The 22,530-nt window shown below is 53.6% G+C and overlaps 1 protein-coding gene across 1 annotated transcript in view; it reads right to left on the bottom strand.

Moving 5' to 3' along the window:
• MACF1 (microtubule actin crosslinking factor 1) overlaps positions 1–22,530 on the bottom strand; it is a 137,932-nt gene that overhangs the window by 39,948 nt on the left and 75,454 nt on the right. Inside the window, exons 43-52 of the mRNA XM_031062038.1 lie at positions 21,753–22,070; positions 20,520–20,686; positions 19,287–19,443; positions 18,538–18,655; positions 17,232–17,294; positions 16,280–16,521; positions 15,427–15,556; positions 14,447–14,646; positions 13,324–13,819; positions 11,285–12,756 (exon numbers count right to left, since the gene is read on the bottom strand). Of these exons, the coding sequence (XP_030917898.1) occupies positions 11,285–12,756; positions 13,324–13,819; positions 14,447–14,646; positions 15,427–15,556; positions 16,280–16,521; positions 17,232–17,294; positions 18,538–18,655; positions 19,287–19,443; positions 20,520–20,686; positions 21,753–22,070 (3,363 nt within the window). The remainder of the gene's footprint in view (positions 1–11,284; positions 12,757–13,323; positions 13,820–14,446; positions 14,647–15,426; positions 15,557–16,279; positions 16,522–17,231; positions 17,295–18,537; positions 18,656–19,286; positions 19,444–20,519; positions 20,687–21,752; positions 22,071–22,530) is intronic.

Raw genomic sequence — 22,530 nt, forward strand, 5'->3', positions numbered from 1 at the left:
CTTTGTCCGCTGTTCCCCGAGCCGGAGCTGGCAGGGGAGATGGCGACCCCGCCGCACACACGTCGGGTGTCCCTGCTCCTCACGCCCGCCCTCGCACAAAGAACCGAGTTTCGAATTCAGCGGAGAAACGCACCCGGAACACCCCCAAAGTAGCAATTTTGCCTCCCCCCATCGCTCTGCCAAAAAGCCACCCGCGACTTGCCACCGTTCCCCTCAAGCACTGCAGGCTCTTTTCGTAAAAATCATGATTTTTATAGCCCCAGCTCTTGGGTAGCATCCTGCTCCTCCCATCCTGAGTCCTGTCACCCTCTTTTCCTCCCCCAAAACCCTTGGGTTTAAGAGATGGGGAACATTGGAAGTGGGGAGGGAGGCAGCCCGGGTGCGTGAATCACCGCTGCGAAGTGATGCTGAGGGAAGTCACAGACTTGGGAGAGAAAACAGGAGGGTTGGGAACAGCCTCCACGCATCTCCAGGCAACAACCCGCCCCACCAGCCACCCGGCCTGCTACTTTGGGATGAATTATGGCATCGGGATAAAAATACAAGGTGTTTAATACAGAAAAACGTGCAGCTTTGCACTCCGCAAGCACCAACATTGCGAGAATCTGATCTTGGTCTGTGCCTTGCTCTGCCACAGCTTCACCAAAAGCCTTCCCACCTGGCCATGGAGAGCCACAGCCAAGGAAGATGAAATCCCGAATATTTTTTGATGCAGTGCCATCCTGAAAACGCCGAGGCTTTGCCAAAGTCATGGTGTGGTGTGGAGGGAGCCCAGCTCGCACATCCCCAAGCTCTCAGCTCCTGCATCCCCACGTCCCGACACCAAGTGCCCATGCAGCAGCTCCAGCACGGCGTTCCCAAAGCTTTGTTTTGCTTTGGAGAGATGGGAACGGATGTTTTGTGGAAGGGGAGGGGTCGGGGGAAATTGCCCATCAAATGGCCCGAGATGCTCCTCAGATGGAGATTTTTGCACAGCGGGAAACCTTTGGAACCCCTTTTTTCCACCATCAAATATAACCAAGGAAAAAAGCGGGAGGCAGGGAGGGAGTGGGGATCTGAGAGGGGATTCCAAACATCCCCCAGCGAGCCCCTGTGCCCATCCAGGCCACGTCCCCTCCACACCCCGGACAGACAGCCGGACATTCATCCCCGCAGCCTCCTCCGTCCATCCCCAGCTGCCAACACTGCCAGAGTGTCCCAACGCCTGGATTTCTCCCCTTGGCGGGGGACACCGCAGCTCCTGGTCGCTGCTATTAATCCAGAGCAGCTGAAACAACAAGAGGACAACGGAGCCGTGCCAGCATCGCCGCCCCGGCTGCTCCTCAACCACCTTGGCCGGGAGCTGCTCCGTTACCGCTCCGGGGCCCCTCCGCCAGGAATCCCAGGCATCCGGGCTGGGGCGAGGAGGCTTTTTTGTTCCACTGCGAAGAAGGAACGATCTCTCCCTCTCTCTCTCTCTCTCGACGTGGAGCTGCCCCGTTTCACAGCCAGAAATTCTTTTCCCATTTCCTCACCGAACCACGCGCCAGGAGAGAGCCGAGTCTTCCTCAGACACATTCCCCCCCTCCCCACCAATAATTTCTGAAAGCATTAGGGGAATATTGGGCAGGGATGAAAGGCAATTGGAAAGCCAAAGATCCCGGCCACAGCTCCTGCAGGTTCCTCAAGTCACGGCTTTAAGGCTCCAAGTGCCACCCCAGCGATGGGGACAGGAGCCAAACAGGGCTGGGAATTGCAAGGTCAGGGCTTTGCTTGAGCTTTGTGTCAGGATAAGGGATGGATGTGGAAGGACATGAAGGTCCTGCCTCATTTTTTGTCCTTTCTGGTGTTTCCAAGTGACCACCAAGGCCCCTGATTTGGCTTTTGCTCAGTCCCCAAACCACTCCTGTCACCCAACCCAGACCTGGACCCACCCCAGGCCACGTCCTGCAGATAAAACACCCTCACCTAAAACCCACCCAGAGGCTTTCCAAGACCTTCCCCAAGCAGGAACATCCCCATTTGTCTCCTGAACCTGCTGGTTCCAAGCTTTCCTCATATGGCCACCAGCCCCAGCGTGTGGGGACGCGTGCTGTCCCTGTCACGGGCTGATGTCACCCTGTTTATGGCTGTGCTGCCCCCTGCCACCCCTGCCACCACTGTTTACATGGCACAGCACTCTTTGGAAACCAATGTATTTTTAGCTTTCTTTTAAAGCATCTCAGCACAGGGACCTGTTTTATGTGAGGAGCAAGAGAGATCAGAGGCAGCTCAAGATCTCTGATGGACGGGTCATTTATGAGGCCAGGGTGAAACCAAGGGTCTTCTTCACCTTCAAAGCTTCTTTAAAGTCCACCTTGGTGCCCTTCTGCCCTGGGAGTGCAGGCTGGATGGGGGAGAGCTCCTAGCACTATGAGCTGTGTCCCTACAGGTCTGGCTGACCATGCCATGAAATAAAATAGTTTGTGTTGGAAGCACAGGAAAACTCACCTTGTCCCAGTCCCTGCTCTGGGCGGGGACACTTTCCACTAGACCAGCCTGCTCCAGGCTGGCTTTGAGGGCTGGGGCAGCCACAGCTTCTCTGGGCAACCTGTGCCCTGTGTCTGACATCGTATGGGTCACTGTGTCCCCAGATGTGACACCAGCAGTGCCACCCCTGGGCTGGGACACTGTGCCACGTGCCAGCAAGGCAGAGTGGATAACCCCCAGTGCCTCCAGCCCAGCAGAAGGACCGAGGGCGCATTCCACCCTCCCTCAGACGCTGCAATAAAAGCACAAAGCCAAATCAAGCACACACAAAATCTCCCTTAGAAACGGCGCTTTAGGTTGAGCTGGGATATTTTAGCAGAGGATTCATGTTTTTTAAAGCCTTTGCTGCGTTTGTCAGAAGGTCAGAGGGACTTCTTTCTCTCCCTCTTGCTCTCCTCCTAATTCATTCCTTTTCCCCAATCTTTGTGATTGCCATTCCAGCTCCTGACCCAGGCAGGAGCACCGGGGCTATTCCCACCCCGCTGTGCTGCTCTGGGTGCTCCCTGATCCCTTTGGCTCACAGCTGACTTCAAACCAACCTCACATCAGGGCTCTGCCACCACTCAATCCCTCTTCAAAGGCTACAGCTGCTCGGGATGCAGGGAGCCAGCACATCTTTAAATCAGCCATTTGGAACCTGTTCATTCAGGACTCTCCTCCACAGGGCTGTGGGAGGAAACCTCGGCAGCCTCTGTGGGGGTCTGCACCTCCACAGGGAAAGTTTTAGGAAGAGGTTAAAATCCGAACTCTCAGAGAAACCTCCTGCGCTTTGGATGCACAGCTGCAGCGAGTGCTATGCAAAAAAAAAAAAAAAAAATTTAAAAAATTAAAAAATTAAATTAATTTTGCTCTTCCAAGAGTGCAGGAGCTGCGCTGCAGCGCTCTCCCTGCAAGGCAGCTAATATAGATGTTGGTATAAATAATTCTCCAGAACGAAGCCTGGAGCCCACGTGTTACAGCAGAGCTCAGGCACAGCCCCACAGCACTCAGCGTTCCCATGGAACCCCCAGAGCGCCCCAAAACTCCCTGGCAGCAACCTGAGATGGGACTGTGAGACAAGGGCAGAGCCAGGGCTCTCATGAGCTGCTGAAATTCCCATTTTTGTCTCAGCTGCTGCATTTCCCTGCAAATTGAAGCACTCTGGGCATCTCACTCCCACCCCACTGCCCACAAAATGCAGAAGCTGCTCCCCAGAGCAAAGAGGGGCAACGGGGATGGGGTGAGTAACAAACTGCTCTGAGGCTCTTTAGGAAGTGAGGTAAGTGTGTTATCATCCTGAGAATCCTCTGGATGGGAGACAGCAAAACCACTCCTTCAGCGGGAGAACTGGCAATTGTTCTTGAAAGGCTGCAGTGACTAATCCAAGCCTGAGTCCTTCCCTGCTCAGTGGCCACACTCCCTCCCTTCCCAGGCCTGGCTTGGGTGCTGTGGGTGATGGCAATGTCCCCACAGATTCCCCCATCCAGGGCTGCATCCTGCCAGGACCCGGCTCCTCTCCCTCCTCTGCTCAGCCCTTGCAGACAAAAACCTTCCCATCTCCTCCTCCCTCGGCTCCTCAGCTCTCCTGGTCTTATGCAAAGCTGGTATTTTTAGGATCTCCTGGAAACACTGTGAAGTGTCATCACCGCCAGCTAACGAGAGCTCTGGGGAGAGGACATTCCTCTGGCCATCCCCCTCGGCTCAGACCCGCCAGGGCCGCCAGAGCATCTGCAAGTGGGTGGCTTTTGGAGCCCTGACCCAAGGCAGCTCCTGAAAGGCACCATTTGATCACAGTCCTGATTGTTTCACGGGCAAGAAAAGGAGGAGGGGAAAAAAAAAAAAAAAAAAAAAAAAAAAAAAAAAAAAAAAGCTACTATTTGGTCGATCTCAGCAACTCTTGGCTTAATTCACTCTTGTTCTCAGGATCAGGGAAGCCTCTGCTGACACGTCAAGGTCAAAGCCCACCCGTGGTTTGCTGATGAACCAGCACACAGCAGCTTTCCCTCTAGGAAGGAGGAGCTCCAGGGCTACCTTTGCTCTTCCCTCACTGCTAAAATTTATTCCCAAGGAGAGAAGAGGCTGCCAAGGCCACTGGTGCTCCTGTGCAAGCACAAGAGGGCCAGGTTGGAAATGGGGGCCAGGTTAGAAATGGGGGCCAGGTTAGAAATGGGGGCCAGGTTAGAAATGAGCCCCACCAGGACTCTGCAGCTCGGGCCACTCTGCCTTGGTGACAGCCCTGTCACCCAGCACAGCCCGTGCTTATCACCCCCATTTACCATCCCCTTCCCCAACGAGGGGAGATGGTGCCTTTAAGGCAGCTTAACAGCTGTCAGAGAGGAGGCATTTCTGCCTGGGCTGCTGATGCTGAAAATACAAGCCAGAGATACTTTAAGTAGGTCTGGAAAGCGTTCAACGAGGAGACACCGTCACGCAGCCTGTCCCCACTCCCAGCCCAGTCCCACCCAGCTGCTCCCAGCCCCACGACTGTCGGGAGCCACACGCATTCCTCCGGGGGCACACAAGGGTTAAAAATACCCTGGGGCACAGCAAGTGGCAGAGTGTCCCTTCCCTGCCACATCCCACTCGCAGAAACCCACCTCCCCTCGCCCACCTGCCGGGGGCTTGGCTGTTTGATGGGGTGGGGAGGGCCCAAAAAAGCTCCTGGCCAGCCCATCCCTCCATCACCAAGGTTGTTTTCCCCTCCCTGTTGTTCTCCCAGTGGGAAATCTCTGTTTTCCAATAAAACTAGGATGGTTTTATCCATGCTCCATCTAAGAAGCCATCACCCAAATCTAGTGGCTACATGGTTTGGAAGCTCCTAGGTTGGGTGCCTGTGTGACCACTTGTCCTGCCTGAGGACCACTCTTGTCCTGCCTGAGGACCACTCCTGTCCTGCTGCCTCTAGAAATTAAGGTTTTGAGTGTCAGTACCTTGTGCCATCAGCACATGGAGTCACTCCTGCTCTCCAGTCCAGCCCTGCAATCCCAAAATGGGATGCTGCTTTTCCTCTCTGCTCGCCTTAGGAGGGCTGGAATGAGGTGATCTTTAAGGTGCCTTCCAACCCAAACCATCTCTGATCTCAGTCCCAGGGAGAATCACAAAATCACTGAGCTTGGAAAAGACTCTCAAGACCGCCCAACAAAGGAAGGTCACAAAACACCACTGAAGAGCACAAGCATCAAACCTGAATGGGCTAAACCTTCTGAAGGGGGGGAAACGCAAACTCTGATCCTTCTGCAAAATATCCTCAATGAAACACTGCAGGGTGATGGATGCAGGATGCTGGGCAGCCTCCATCCCATCCCATCGTGTTCTACCTCTTCCATTCCCATTTCACCTTGTCCCATATCATCCTGTCCCATCCCCTCCTGTCCCTATCCCATCCCATTCCCATTTCATATTGTCCCATAACACCCTACCCCATTCCATCTTGTCCCATCCCATCCCATCCCATCCCATCCCATCCCATCCCATCCCATCCCCACTCCATCGTGTTCCAATTCTCTTCCATTCCCATTTCATCTTCTCCCATATTGTCCTGTCCTATCCCATCCCATTCCTATTTCTTCTTGTCCCATAACACCCTGTCCCATTCCATCTTGTCCTGTCCTATCCCACTCCCTTCCCATACCATCCCACAACCTTCCCATCCCATCCCATCCCATGGATCCCATCCCTCCCTCTGACATCAATGGCTCATGAGGTCACATCAGTGGCAGCCCCCTCTCCAAAACCTCTCCAAAACCTCAGGCAGCGACACCTGGGACACTTCTGACAGCGCCACTGACTCAGCTCCCCGGTGGGAAGGTTGGGGCAACTACGAGTCATAAATGAAGTGCTGAGAGAAGCTGCCACCCCCAGGCAGGAAGGGGGGCAGGAGGAGGGCACAGGAGCTGTGTGGGCTCCCCAGCCCTGGCTAGCTGCTGCCTTCTCTCACACAGCACCACTGGAAGGGCCAGATGAGTAATTCTGGTCTGGCCTCACTCAGTGCATCACCGCTCCCGGGATTTCTTGCCTGATTATTTTATTTTTTTTTTTATTGAAGCAGACAAAGAGGGTGCTGGAGGCACAACGGCTGTGTGGGCCCTGGCTGACCTGACCTACTCTGAAATAAAGCACTGAGGCTTCAGTTACTGCTGTCTAGGGATTCTCCCTCCCCCTCTTCATCATCCAGCATTAAACCTTTATTGGTGTGACACAGCACCGCCAGAGTTCACCGCATTGAGCAACTCCAGTTTCCAAAAACATCCCCAAAACCACCAGGATCCCCAAAATCCCATCTCCTCCTTCTGCTGCCTTGGTTAAGCACTGAAGGCTGGATGCAGGAGACCCCCTCCTGCACTTCCCTGAGCAACCAGTTTCCAAAAACCTCCCCAAAAACACCAGGATCCCAAAATCCCATCTCCTCCTTCTTCTGCCTTTGCTAAGCCATCACCCACTGAAGGCTGGATGCTGGAGACCCCCTCCTGCTCCTCCCTCCTCTCCGGGGTGGGGTTTAATTAACTCTGGGAGGCAGATCTGGGATAAACAGGCGGGCTGTGCCAGCTGCAGCAGGTCCTGGCTCGCCACATTCCTGTGCCCTGCCCCAGCGCCACCCAGCTCAGCTGTGGTGACAGCAGGAGCCACCAGCCAAGCACAGACACCTCACCAGGTGTCCCCCCGCTCTCAGCCAACTGCACCTGCAGCCACCCCAAAGTGATGGCGACCTTTGGTTGGGTCAGGTTTGACGGGTTTTTTTTTTTTCCCTTGGGTTTCATTTTGGGGGAAGCGTTCCGGATTCTTGCGGGAATCCCTCGTGGCTGTTGGGCACAGCTGGGAAGGAATGCAGGGTTGGATCCTGCTCTCATCTTCCTCACGGGGACCAAGCGTCCCCTGGCATGATACAGCTGAGATTCTTCCTGGAGGAAATGCCCACAGAAGCTGCCTCATCCCTGGAAGAGTTCAAGGACAAGCTGGGAGGGTGGAAGGTGTCCCTGCCCCTTCTCACCCAAACCATTCCATGATTCCATGACTGGGGAGGCACCAGGATCCTTCACTCCTGAGCGCTGTGGGGCACAGAGCCCAAAAATCCCTTCCAGCTGACCCAGGGCAGAGCTCCAATGCTGTGAATTTCGTAGGTGAAATGTGACAACGTGAAGGGCTTGTCCAAAAACAACACCGCGAATCAAAGAGGGTCCCAGCTCAGAGCTGCCAACGCCAAGCACAAGCCACGCTTTGAAACCCAAGTTCAAAATCCACTGTGTAAAAGATAAACAAAAGCCAGGCTTAAGCTTGCTTAGCCAGGAGGCCAAGCTACCCCAGCACAGATGTCTCCCCCCCAAAACACCCAAGAATTTGATTCCATCAGCTCCGTGGCCCAGGCTGATGGGTTCTCCTTGGCCAGACAGGACAAGCCCATGCCTGGAGCTTTCTGGCACCTCTGCTCCCAACCAGCAAACCTCACCTCTGCTTCTTCAGCGTGCAAAGGAGGATGAGCCACTTGCACTGAGCAGCACAAGCTTCATCCCATTAGTTTCACCATTTTTGGGGTGAAGAGTTCTCACTCAGGGTCTCCCAGCTGATCAGGGGCTGCTGCTGATGGAGACAAAGCAACGCAGAAACCCCCTCTGCCTCCACGTGAGTGACCCCCCTGTCTCATCTGTACCTGGGGAATCATTTCCCCGGGGAATTCTGCTGTTTGCCAAACTGAATCCACAGAGCTGTTATGTTTAGAGACATCTCGACTGTAGCTCATTTGATTCCAGTCATTAAAATTTAATATTAGCGTAAGCTTTGAGAAACCTGAGCTGACAGCAGAGACAGTGGAGGGGGAAGAAGTGCCCCAGCCTGGAAACTCCTACGAGCAGCTCTCGCTGCTGCCTGGCACTTGTCCCTCGTGCTGAAGAGCCCAGCTTGGCTGTGTGAAGCTCAGCACAAAGCTTCTCCTGACTTTCAGCACCTTTTTACACAACACAGAGGCTCCTCAGAGAGGCAGCAATGGAACCAGAGCCACTTGGGGTTAAACTCCTGCTGGAGATCAGGAGTTAGAGATGAGGCTCCTTTGCTCTGACAGCTCCCCATGAGCTAAACCCACGTTATTTCTTCTGTGGCACAGCTGGATCCGAAGCGATCCATGGGGATGTCCATATAAGCACAGGCTCCAAACCACAGAAATGCCTTTCAGCTGCACTTGATCTCAGCAGAAAACTCAGGGCTCAACCTGATGACCCCTTAAAGTCTCCTCTAGATGGGCTTTCTTAACAATCCTGCTACAACCAACCACTCCCTGCCTGGTTTTCCCACACTCCCAGAACTCCAGCTCCACCCTGGATCCTTGTCCTGGCTCCTGATGGCCGTGGGAGCTGGTGAGGATCTGTCCCCAAAATCACATTTTGCTGAAGCAAAAAAAACCCCTCCTGCAAACAAAGCTTCCCCCTGAGCATGATCTGACAGCTGCTTCCCAGCCTCCTGCCTCGGAGGAACCCAGCCAGGAGGAAAACTTACAGCAGGAGAGGGCTCATCCATCCCAAAGCCAGGATTAGTCCCTCTGTGACCTGGGAAAGGGGCTGGGGGGCGGGATAGAGAGGAAATGCACAAATGGCAGTTTTCCAAAAGTTAAGGAGGTTGTGGCCTTTTGGGGAAAGAAAAGGGAAAAGAAAAATACATGGGAAGCTTCAAATGTGAGCTGCTTCCAAAGTCATCCGTTCCCAGCCTCCACCAGAGCCTTCAATGTTTCTTCTTTATTAAAATCTGGACACAATGAGTCCAGAAGTGCCCACCTTTGTCAGGGCTCTATTGGCAACTTGCCTGGAGCCCCCGGGGCCATGCCTAATTTGCATCTCATTTACACAGATGTTCATTAAAATTAATGCCTTAAGACATAATATCTGCCTGCATTTGAGCCTTCTGGACAGACAGAGCGCGACCGAGCCCCCGTCACCCCATCCCTCACCCCATCCCTCCCCCCAGAGCGCTGCCAGCACGAGCAGCTCCTCTGCTCCACCAGGACACTCTGTGCACGCCCCTGGTATGCAGTCCAAGGAGGGCAAGAGTTGTGATATTGTCTTAGAGGGAGAATTTGTTGGGAAATAAAAGCACGAGGAGCCCCCCGAGCTCGCCACAGAGCACGAGCCAGGCTTTTGCACAGCTCTCCCTCCAGTCCCTGCTGATGCCCTTCCACGTGCAGAGCAGGATCTGGGACTGAATCCCCCTTAGGTAGGAGCAGGAGGTGAAGCTTTGCCAAGATCAGCTCTGCAACCTTTAGGATTTGTGCAGAAATCCCCGGGGATGAGCCGTGCACGGGAGGAAAGGAGGAATGAAGGAATGAAGGAATGCTGCTGTAACCGCGATTGCTCCATCCTCCCCTCCATCCTCCACTCCTGCTTCTGCCCCATTTTCATTCCCAGCCATTACACAGCAAAACCTCCCCACCACTGCTGCCACCTTCACTTTCCCACCCACAAAGGCCCCAAATGCTCCATGTGGAGCAGCGAATGACTCTTGGTAAGGACACCTCAGACCCCCAAACCCCCTTGGCTCAGGTCACCCATGCCTTAAAGGGTCATCCCCAAGGTCACTGAGCTGTGGACCACGTGCAAACCCCACGGTGGGTTAAGCTGCTCCTGCCCACTCTGGGTTTTGTCATCGTTCCTAATGAGAGCTGCTCAGCTGGGAATAATCCCATGTTCTGCAGGAAAGGTTTGCTGATTTTGAGGACTAAAACCTCCTTTTTGGATGTATTTGTACCAAGTGACTCTGTGGTGTTTAATGGTGAATTTAAATCCTTCCCATTGATATCAGCTCAAAGCAAACTGCCCAACACAAGCAACGCCATCAGGTGAGGTTGAATTTGCCCCATAAATACACTTCAGCTCTTTTTTTTGGACAGGCAAACCCCAAACCAGAAACACCTTGTCCTGGTGAAGGTTCCACAGAGCTGCTCAAGTGGTGGAACGGGATCAATTAGCCATGAGATGAAAAGTAAATGGGTGTAAAACTGCCTCTCCCTCCCACCCCCCCATTAACACCGGGAAACAAGCAGCCAGATGTAAATCAGCCCAATCATCAACTCCTGAGCACATCAGGAATAGAAGTTTCACAGCAAGAGAATTTCTAAGCCGTGTTAATATAATTAATGGAGTGTAACAGCATGACCCAACATCATAATACTGTATGGAAATATATCCAACACACTCCAACTCTTCTCTCTCTCAGTGCTTCATGCAAGCCTTGATGGCCTCCATCAGCTCCTTGCTGGAAATGTGAACAGCCACATAAAACTTCACCTTGGTTTTATTTCCTTGTCTCACAGTTTATCTGTGGCTCTTTTTGCACCCAAGGATCCCAAAATGAATGTAATGTGTGACCCAGGTGGAATGAACAACAAACAGAACAGTGGGCCAGGCAGAGCCAGACCTGCAGGATGATCTGATGTGGGCTAGACTCTCAAATGATGCAAATTCACAGCTCAAGTGGACTCAAACCCCTCCCTTCCTCCCCCAAAATCCAAATGCCACCCACCTCTACCAGCCCACGAGCTGCTGGCACGCCAACATCACACATCACCAGGAGAACAGGGATTTTCCTGCCAATCCCGGAATCTCTCCACACCTTTTCACCACAGACTATCAAGTCCACCAGCAGGATTTCACACCCTCCAGAGCAAGGACGCTTCAGCGCAAACCCACTCAGAAACCACAGCAACAAAAACCACAGGGACGCCACGGCTTGAAGCCCACCAGAAAAAAACCCACAACGCCAAAAACCACTTAAAAAAAAAAACCAAAATGCAATCAAACCATCATGGAATCAAGCTTACCTTGAAGTCTGCCAGCTGCTGGTTGATGGTTTCCACCTCTGTCCCCACCACCCACTGCAGGGCCTCGTTCTCCTCGGCCGCCGTGGTCATGTGGCTCAGCTCCTTCAGGCGGCTGTAGAAGTCCTCCACGCGGGACAGCGTGGTCTCCACCTGCTCCTGCCGGTTCCTGCCCCTCTCTGTCAGCTTGCTGCACTGCTTGCTCAGCGTCTCCAGCTCCCTCTTCAGCCCCAGCAGGTCGGGGCTGCCCTCGTCCTCCAGCATTTTCTTGCACTCGCTCTCGGAGGATTCGATGTCGCATTTCAGCCGGTGGAGCTTTCCCAGGAAGGCGCGGACATCCTCGGCCTGGGACTGGAGGCTGTCAGAGTCTCTCCCGATGGGGCCCATGCTGTCCAGCTCATCATCCAGATCTGCCAGCTGGGAGAACATCTCCCTGACCCTGCTGTTGAACTGGCCGATCCCTTCCAGCTTGTTTTCCATGAGCGCGCAGCAATCGTTGACTTTCTGCTTCACGGCCTTGAAGTCCTGCTGAGCCACCTCAGCTTGGCTGAGGAGCTGGGAGCAGTCAGATCCATCTGGAGCATCTTCTACCAGGCCTTGGGTGAGGTTTTTCAGGTAATCCACCTGTGGCTCCAGGGCCTGCAGCACCTCCTGCTGTGCCCTGAGCTTCTCCAAATTCTTGTTGCTGCAGGCTTGTGGCCCCAGGGCATCGTAGATCTCCAGCTGGTGCTTTGCCCCTTCCAGCTTCTTCTCGATGTTCTTGAAGCTCTCCTGGAACTCCTTGAGCCTCTGGGACATTTCTTCAATGGAGCCTGTCTTGGTTTGCAGCTCTTCTGTGATGGCATCCATCTTCTGGTTGATGGCAGCCTTCTCATCCCGGATGTCATCCTCGTCCGTCTGGGAAGCGTCAGTCAGGATGTCAGCAGCACTGTTGAGCATCTCCAGCAGGGACCGGCGCTTCTCCACGTCACTCAGCATGGCCTTGGACCTCAGAAGAGTGGCCTCCAGCTGCACTGGATCCAGGGTTACCTCCAGCTCTGCCACCCTCGCCTTGCAGTCCTCCACCCAGGGCAGGAGGTCGTCGGCGTGCCGCTGGTACTTCTGAGCTTTCTGCAAGCAGTCCTTGAGCTTGGAGTGCCTGTCAGCAGCCTGCTTGCTGAGCTCCTCCCAGTGTGTTTTCAGGCTCACCAGCTGGTTCTGCAGAGTGGTCTTCTCCTCCCCAGGCTGGACAGACAGCAGCAAAGATTCTCCCTCGGCCACAATCATCTCGTAGGAGCCGCTGTGTTGGTTGAGGCTCTTCTGGAACTCTTCTTGCTCCTGGATTTGGCTTTGCAGCCTCTCCAGCTTAGCAGAGATGGGTTGGCTCTGGGCTTGCTGGCACCTTTTGTCGTCCAGCCAGGTCCTGAGTTCATCAAACATGTGCTGGAACTGCTGGGAGCTGGCGAGCGCAGTCTGCAGCCGGTTCATCCGGTCGGCTGCAACGGCAACGAGATTAGAAGGCGACAATTAAGCTCAAATCAAATAAGCGAAGTGCAATTATTTAAAATCATCTCAGATGCACCAACTGTGTTTTGATTAACAGGAAGGAGCTTTCCATTGCATCACCAGCCTTTTTTTTTCCTAACTGATTCATAAATTTCTTAAGTAGTAAGAGGCAGCGGTAATGCAGAAGTCTCAGCTCTCCTGACCAGTCTCTAAATGTAAACTCTGAGAAATCAGGATCAGAGGGTGGCCACTGGGGTTTCTTCATGCCCCAATCTGAATTTAGGAACCTGTTTTTTCCAAGCACGTGCCACCCTGCTTGGCGAACTCATGTCAGTGGGGCTAAACACCTCTGTTCCCTCTCCAGGCTCAGGTATTGCTGGAGTTGAAACTCTCCCCATGCTTGGTATCACAGAAAACACCCAAGAAAAACCCTAAAAAGTGATAAATGGTGCTTTCCCTATTATTTTCATAAACCCAGTGGTGGGAGAGCCCTTTGGCAGAGAGCAGGGCTGGAGCTTGACATCCTAACATCTCAAGCAGCTCCTCCTCTATCTCACCTGCCAGATCTTCCAGCCCTTTGAGGGGAAGTGCCACCGTCTCCAGACGTTTCCTCAACTCATCCTTGAGGTACTGCTCCCCAATCAGGATGGAGAGGTCATCACAGAGGGTCTGAGCCTCTGAGATCTCCTCTTCCAGCTGCTCCAGGTCCGAGCGGATCTCACTGGTCTCCTCCAGCTGCTGCTTGACAGCATCAGGCTGGGTGCTGATGGCAGACTGGCTGCTCAGGCGCTGCCCAACAGCCTTCACCTTCTCTGAGAGGCCCTGGAGAAGCTCCTGGTACTGGGTGCTCTTTACTATGGCTTGGTCAATCTGGCTGGAGCGGGAGTTGAGGCGCTCGGTGAGCTCGGACCATTTCTGGTTGACCCCTTGGAGCTCATCCTGCACCTGGCTGGTGGATGGGGAAACATCTCCAGGGCCGGTCAGGATGCTCTGAGCTGCCTGGTTGAGCTGCTCGTGCTGCTGTCGGCGAGCTTCGAATTCCTTCAGCATAAACTGCAACAGAAATAACATAAAAATGTTTGCATAAAACTGACAGCTCCGAGTACACACAGTCAAAACAAACCAGACCTCCAGGAGCTGGCTGGGTAGCCCAGGATTTACTGTGACCTTGGGAGTTAAAAAGCTGGGAGGGGTCTGCGACTCCAGGACTTTGCTCTCTCTCTTATTTGCCTTATAATGTAGCACAAACCACTTAGATGAGATGAAAATCTAATTATCTCCACTGGGGCTTTTTTTGCTCCATGATGTGGCTGCTTACAGCCATGTTAGGATTTGGAAGCAGGAGGAATGGAAGGGCCAGGCTGGCAGGCACAGGGGCAGCATTAGCAAGTCCTGCAGAGCGTCAGCACAGGCCTTGTTTAAAGCAATTTCACTCTCCAAGAGGGGCCAAGTGATTCACTGCTGAGTCAATCCAGTGCAGGAAGGGAGCTGAGCACTGCACCCTTTTCAAGTTACTCACAGCAGTTTGGGCTCAGCGGGGTTTGGAGGACTTGGAAGAGGAGCCACGAGGTCTCTGAGCACTCAGAGTGCTCACAAGACCAGCACAACCTCCCACCTCCCTCCTGGACCAGACATTCTCCTCCATCCTGCGCCCACCGCGAAGGCACAAACCCCTCTCACCTGCACCTGCTGCTTCTGAGCGTTCAGCATGTTGGGGTCGATGGAGAGGGGGCCCAGCACGCTCATCATCAGCTCCTTCTCCATCAGCCAGGGCCTCAGCTGGGCCTCAGTGGCCTGGAACGTGGCCAGCTGGGTTGCTGACTCCTCCAGCTTCTGCTGCCGCGCAGCCGTGGCCTGGCTGGCCCTCTCCCACCTGCAATCTGAAGCAGCACCTCTGTTGGCCATGGTCAAGCTCCTGGCCAGCCCATCCCTCCATCACCAAGGTTGTTTTCCCCTCCCTGTGGTTCTCCCCATGGGAAATCTCTGTTTTCCAATAAAACAAGAGTGGCTCTATCTGCTCTCCATCTAAGAAGCCATCACCCAAATCTAGTCTGGTCTGGAAGCTCCTAGGAGAAAACCTTGCAAGCAGGATTTCTGTGCTCTAGGCACTGCTGCCATGACCTTGGGTGAGCCATCTGACATCCCTGATAAATGAGGATGCTCTCATGAGTACCTGTCCTCACAGAGCACACTCAGAACTCCTGGATGGAGTCAACACATTCCTGCAACTTCAAAGGAGAGAATCTCTGGGCTTCTTTTTGAACACACAGCCTTGTTTAGTCAACACTTAATTACCTAGGGTAGCCTCACTAATGACTAGAATTTTATATCAAGCAGTGAAGCTTTTAATCAAAACAATCAACCTGTGCTGCTAACACATTCCCCCCCCCTCCACTTTACCTTTTTTTTTTTTTAAAGAAGCAATTTAAGGAGGCAATCCTTTAAAATCCACATCCATCACAGAGATTCCATTAATCACGACAGTGCTCATCTCAGGAACACCTTCCACACCAGACAGCTCAGAGATAGGTTTGCTGTTTACTGAATTTTAATTAGAAGTGACTCTGCTCTAGCGTGACTTTGGGGTTGCCCCTCACTCCTGAACCACCTCTAACGTGATGTTTGGAGACAGAAGCCTCATTAATGCTTCAGGCACTTACTCAGGTCTTCCTGCATCTTCTTCCAGTTCGTTGCTTCTGGGGAATCTGGATATTTCTCCAGCAAGCCAGAAAGTGCTTCCTTTACCTTCTGGATCTTCCCAGAATTCTGTTCCAATTCAGCCAGAAATGCCTGGAAAAGAATGATTTGAACTTCCTCAGGTACAGGGCAGAAGAATCAATGAGCAGGAACAAAGCAGCACCTACAAGCTGGAGCTGGATGATTTCTGTTCTTTGCTCTTCAGTTAAATCAATTTTTTAGCACTACTGTGACCTAACTTGGCTGCAAGGGCAGGGAAAGGCTGGGAATTGCTTTCCAGGAGAAGTTGGAGTGACTCAGCAGCAAGGGCTCCGAATAATCTCTTTTTGCCTCAGCCTGACATCAACAGGTCTAAAAGCAAAGGGGAACTTCGAGCTGCTGCTCCATGAATCTGCCTGGAATTCACAGAATTCACAGCATCACCAGGTTGGAAGAGACCTTCAAGATCATTGAGTCCAACCCAGCCCCAACACCTCAACTAAACCTTGGCACCAAGTGGGACATCCAGTATTTTTTAAACACATCCAGGCATGGTGACTCTACCACCTCCCTGGGCAGAACATTCCAGAACTTTATCGCTATTTCTGTAAAAAAAACGTTTTCCTGATATCCAACCTAAATTTCCCTTGGTGCAGCTTAAAACTCTGTCTGGGAATGCCCTTCTTTAACTCAGGGGAAACCCTTGTGGCTAATTCTGTGCAATCAAGCCCATCTCTGGGATCCTTTGGGGGATGCATGGCAGAGGGATGGAACTGGATGATCTTTAAGGTCCATTTTGTGATTCTATAACCCCAGAAAGTCGGGAAGAGCAATCACCTTGTTGTGCTCAGCCTGGGCTCTCATCGTTTCCGTCTTGGTGGGCGAGGAGGAGGCGTCCAGCTCGGACAGCATCCTTTCCTTGGACTCCAGCCACTTGAGCATGGAGCTGGCCTCCTCCTGCACCTCCTGCATGCTGTCCAGCATGGCTGAGAGCTGCTGCAGGCGCTCCTGCAGGGCTGCACCCAGCGCCTGGTACCGCCGGCTCACGTCCGACACGTCGCACTGGATCTCCGTCAGATCTGCACCCAAAAAACCAGCCCAGGGTCAGCACCACTGCCCCCGTCCTCCACCTCAGACTATCAGGTTCTAACCCAGCCCCAGGCAGCCACACAGAGCTGAGATGAGGAGTGAAGAGGCCAAGCTCTGCCTGCAGAGCGACGTCGCATCGTCCTCACCTCTCCTGCCACGGGGGATTTTCCACTTGTCCCCCCTGTGCCCTTTGACAGTTTACAAACAAAGCTCTCTGTTGGTGAGCTTGATGCAAACTGAGCCCCCTTTTCGTAAAGCCACTGCTAATACAAGGTTAAATAATTTGGCAGCAAGATATGAAGCCATTTTTATGCACCTATTATCTCGTTGAACCGGAGAACTAACAGCAGATAACGGGCAATAATTAAAATTACTCTTCAAACTGGAGGGTTGGATGCTGTTATAATCCCACAGAACCAATAAATTTAATTGCAGGCCTTAAAATGATCTCCCATTTATCAGCTCCTAACACCACCTGACAAGGTGTCGGGGTGCTGTCACTCCCCAGGGCTGCTCCTCTCCGTCCTTCAGCCCGACCTCCACCCTCCACTGCAGCAGCTGAGAATTCCCAACCCCTTGCCAAGCTCATTTCCCTTCTGCTGGGATGCTGGCAGTGTCACACTGAGGTTTGCATTCCCAGGGAATGGAAATGCAAGGATGAAGAAGGGACGGGGGGATGGCTCAGTGGTGCTGAGCTCACCTTTGCAGGTGTGGTATCCGTTCACGCTGCCTCCTGAGGCTCCTGGAGTGGGCAGAGTGGCACCTGGGCAGAGGGGACAGGGACAAGAGGGACAGGAGGGACAGGACAGAAGTGTTAGGGGTGCAGACAGCGAGTGAGGAATGGCTGCTGCATGACAGGGACCACCAAGCACTGATGTGCTGCCTCCACCGCCCACCTGCCCAGCACGGGGCATTCATTTGGTTTGGTGTCCCTTTATCTCTACTCCTGCTCCCCTCATTTTCCTGGAGCTGTTCCTGCCTTTCTGGAGCTTCTGGAGCTGGGCAGCTCTCCCAGCATCCCAACATCACCCAGAGAGCAGGGATAATGTGGTTTCTGCATGGGCTGGGGGACCACAGGCGTCTTGCCATGCCTGGGAAGCTGCTGCCCTGAGCATGATTTTGTGACTTATACCCAATAAAACTGCTGAATGCCTTCCCTGAAGGGATTAATTCCCCCATATCTGCTTTTTTTATGGGATGAAACTATTCAAAGCAGCCCTGTGTTCACGCTGTCTTTGCCCAGAGATGCAGGATGCACCAGTGTCCCTTCTTTGGACACCAGATGTCACAGCCAAAGGCAGATTCACATTTTCAGGCAGGTCTCTTTTTTCTAAGCACACATTTTAAAGCTTTCATGGACATAAGGGGCTGCACCTTTGGTCACCCTCAAGCCTCTCCTCACTTCTCCTGATGGTTTCCCTGAGAACTGCTCATGAACTTAATCCTAACAAACAAATCCAGACCATAAATTCCCATAAATTCCCATCAGTGATGAGAGTCCAGGGACTTGTTCTCACAAGCTGGAAGACATCTTTGAGCTGGTTTCCAAATGAACCAGACATAATCTCATTGCTTCACAGACTTGAAGCCAAAAGGGAGACCAGTAAATCACATCTGACTATCACAGCCCCAAATGTCATCCAGATATGAAACCTCCCAAATGCTGGAGGTTGATTAAAACACTGCAGCCCTCAGGAGGCTGAAGAACATCACCAGGAGAGAGCAGGAGCCACTTCCATGAGCTCCCCAGCTCCACCAGAGAGTGATGTGTGTCCCCACAGCAAACACAGGGCAATTCAGAGCTCGTTAGGCTACAGTTAATTAAGCCAAGCTAGGATGATGCATTGAAGCAATGAGTGACAGTGACTCAACCACTGGGCTGAGCCTCAGATCACCACAGGCCCTCTGAATTTGGTTAAAAGGAGGAAATAACCCCATTTTTTTGCTGAAGGCAGGCTCAGAGAAGATGCTCAGAGTTGTCCTCAGGAGTGCTGGCCACAACTCACCTGCCTTGGGAGGGGTGTTGGGGGCTGTAATCTCCACGATCAGGTTCTCCAGGAGGGTCCCTCTGCGGCCAATCTCCTCCACCTGGGGCCCCTTCCCCTTCCATTCCTCCAGCAGATCCTGCTCAAAAGCCAAGTTTGGTGTTGGAGGCCACACTTGTTGGCCACAGCCCTTCCTTCCTCGCCTGTCCCCTCTGTGGTGACACCAGGACACAGCAGCCAGGGAACCAGCACTGGGGGGAAGTGGCTGTGACACATCTATTTTTTGCCAGGGGGGGAAACAAACAGCAAAAAAAGCTTTTCCCAACTAATGGGTCTGCTGAAGGAAACCTTCTCCCTCCCACCATTCTGGGGACATCCCTCCTCCCCCTCCCTGCAGAGCCCAGCCCTGGGTGCTGTGGGGTGGGAGGGCTGTGGGTGACTCAGCAGAGCTGAGTCAAAGCCCAGCACATCCCGATTGATCACATCCCTCTGCTGGAGCACAGCGGGGGCTCGGGTGACAGGAGGCCACCTTGCACATCCACCACGGGAAACACTCAGAAAAATCAGTGTGTTCGGGTCTCCCACTCCTAAATCCTGCTCAGAGCAGGCACAGGGAGTGACAGGAAACCAGGCAGTGCCCAAGGAATGTCTCACACTGCTCCCTGCTCTGCACTGGATGCACGCTGAGACCATCAGCAAGCCTCTGCTTCCTGGGATTTGTTTCACATTCCAGCATTTCAAGGCTTTCCCAGTCTGATTCCATCTCCCACCTGGATCTGCTGCCTGTGCTGCTGCAGCTCCTGGGTGCCCAGCGAGGTCTCAGCAGGTGGAATTTTGCCTTCAGTCTCCCTCAGCCACTTCCTGACGGCGCCAACCAGATTCCGAAACTCATCCAGCTGCTCCTGGCAGGAGGATGCATCCTTTTCTCTGGGAGTGAAAAGGTTTTGGAGAGTCAGAGCTCATGCTCTGCCTTGTGATTACCCCCTCCTGAATGCGGCACGGTTGTGTCCCTAGGAGCCCTTTCTTAATTATTATTATTATTATTATCAGATGTTGCCAGGGAACAGCACAAAATGGGGTGCACCCAGTGCCAGCCCCTCGCTGCTGCTGACCCTGGTGACACTTTTGGGCACTCCAGTGGTGGCCAACAGCCATGAGACTACCCCTGCCAGCCTGCCCAGGCTCTTTGTCCTGGGAAAAGTGACACTTTTGGGAAGACAGGGCTCATTCATGCCGTGTCCCCCCCAGGCACCTGCATCCCTGGGGAGCCCAGGCTGTGCTGCCCCTCCTCCCTGGCCACAGCTCCATCCATGCAGCCCATCCTGGGGGAACAAGGCAGCCACAGGCCCCTCTGGCTGGCCACAGCTGTGAGCAGCCTGCACAGCCCTGAATTACTGGGGATTATTGGGAGTTTCATCTCCTTTTCCCCACCACCCTCCCTGCATCCCACAGCTCTATCCATGCAGCCGATCGTGGTGGAACAAGGCAGCCCCTGGATGGGGGTCACAAGCCCCTCTGGCTCATCCTTGCTGGCCACAGCTGTGAGCAGCCTGCACAGCCCTGAATTACTGGATTATTGGGAGTTTCATCTCCTTTTCCCCAGCACCTTCCCTGCATCCCGCAGGGATTTTGGAGGTACAGAGAGGTGTGGCTCCACGGGGTGCTGCTGCTGCTGCTCTGACCCTGCTCAAGCTCCCTTTTATCCCCATTTCGGGGCACTCCAGGCTGCTCCCCATCCTCCCAGCAGCCAGCAGGATGCTCTGGGCTGGAGCTGGGAAATGCAGAGCTCCTGCTGCAGCACCAGGAATTTTTCACAACGCCCCCAGCCAAGGCTTTTTTTAAAGCGTCAGCTGGAGCAGAGCTGCCTCAGGATCCTGGCGTGGGAGGAGGGTGGCAGGAAGAGCTGGCTCATGCCCCCCCCCTCCCTGGAAAGGAGATCTCCACAGGGAAGGGCCTTGCTTGGACCATGAAGCCACCCCCAAACTCCCCTCCTTGGGACTCACCTGTCTTTTGCCACCTTTTGTAGCTGCAGGAAATCTCTCTTCAGGCTCTGCAGCTTCTCCTGCTGCTGGAAGGAGCTGGGGGTGAAGCCACAGGAGCTCAGCTCCTCAGCCAGGTGCTCCAGGGTGGCCAGGTCCTCCTGGTGCTGCCTCATCTCCGAGTTCAGCTCCTGCCAAGAGCAAAGGGGTGATGCTGGCCACGTTCCCCAGCAGCAGAGGGGATGAACTGGGCAATCCCACACCCTGCTGAGCTCTGTGGGCAGTGCCACGTGTGCCACCAGTGCCAAATGTTGGGCACAGCTCACTGCCACCTGCTCCTCCAGCTCAGCAAATACTTGGAGCAGCTGCAGGGGCAAATCCCACTTTCCCCAGTGCTGGTGACTGGCATGGGGGGCCCTAGACCAAGCCAAATCAAGCCCTGCCACAGCACAGGTGTCTGGTTTCGTGTCATCTTCCAGCATTTCTGAGTGGATGAAGCACCCCCTGTGCCAGGACACTTGTGGGAAGCCAGAGGGAGGAATCCTGCACAGCTCCACAGCACCCCTGAAAGTGTCCAAGGCAACCCTGAGCAACCTGGTCTAGAGGAAATTGTTCCTGTCCCTGAGAGGGGGCATGGAACGAGATGATCTTTAAGGTCTTTTTCAAGCCAAACCATTCCAGGATTAAAACATTTCAGCCCTCAGGAGGCTGGAGAACATCACCAGGAGAGAGCAGGAGCCACTTCCATGAGCTCCCAAGCTCTACCAGAGAGTGATGGCTCTGAAACCTCCAAGGTCTCTGGCTCTGAAACCTCCAGGGTCTGTGGCTCTGAAACCTCCAAGGTCTCTGGCTCTAAAACCTCCAGGGTCTGTGGCTCTGAAACCTCCAAGGTCTCTGGCTCTAAAACCTCCAAGGTCTCTGGCTCTGAAACCTCCAGGGTCTCTGGCTCTGAGGCCTCCAAGGTCTCTGGCTCTAAAACCTCCAAGGTCTCTGGCTCTGAAACCTCCAGGGTCTCTGGCTCTGAGACCTCCAGGGTCTCTGTCACTCCTGCACTGCCCTCACAGGGATATTTTGGAGTCTTTAATTGATAAAATCCTGCTGCGTTTGGACTGGATCCTAAAAGACCCCATCTGAAAACCAGCCTGGCTCCTGGGAAACACCACCCCCCTTTTCCCACAGCTGGGAACAGCTGGATCCTGCCCGCCTGGACCTTCCTCAGACCCCTGGTGCAGGTGGAACTCCTCCCCAGGGCCTCACCTGGATGTGCTGGGAGAAGTGAGCGATGTCGCGGTCCGGCTGATTCCCGGACGCCAAGAGCCGCGTCCTGCTCTCCGTGAACTGCTGCAGCTTCTCCCACAGCTGCTCATACTGCTCCACCTTGGGCAGGAGGCCCTTGAGGGCGTCCTCCCGCTGCTGCTGCTGCCGGCACAGCCTCCCAAAGTGCTCTGTCACCTGGGCCAGCTTGTCCTGCAGGGTGGAGGCCGCGGGGCTGTCGGCGGCCTCGGTGAAGCGTGTCACCATCTCCCTGGTGGCCTCCAGGCAGCTCCTCTGCCTGGCAATGTCCTGCTTCAGCTTCTGTGGGGAGCACAGCAGGAGAGAGAGGGATTTTTAAGGAAGGCTCTTCAGCAGAACTAACTGGGCTGCCCTCGGGAGCAGCAGCAGGCGCTTTGACACAAGCAGAGTTGGGAAAAAATAGTTTTGTATCCCAGTTTTCCTTTCCTTTCTGACATGCCCAACATGCTCTGCTTTTCCCTGAAATCTTGTTAGCAAAGAAAAAAAGGAGATTTTCAACAAGTCTGTGACCTTGCACAGTTTGCCCAGAGATGCTGGAGCTGCCCCATCCTTGGAAAAGTCCAAGGCCAGATTGTACAGGGCCGTGAACAAGCTGGTCCAGTGGAAGGTGTCCCTGCCCATGGCAGGGCGTTGGAATTAGATGGTGCTTAAGGTTCCTTCCCACCCAAACCATTCAGTGATTCTATACAAATAAAATGAAATAAAATAAAATAAAATAAAATAAAATAAAATAAAATAAAAA

Source organism: Geospiza fortis, unplaced genomic scaffold, assembly GCF_000277835.1.
Source record: "Geospiza fortis unplaced genomic scaffold, GeoFor_1.0 scaffold432, whole genome shotgun sequence".
Lineage (NCBI taxonomy): Eukaryota > Metazoa > Chordata > Aves > Passeriformes > Thraupidae > Geospiza > Geospiza fortis.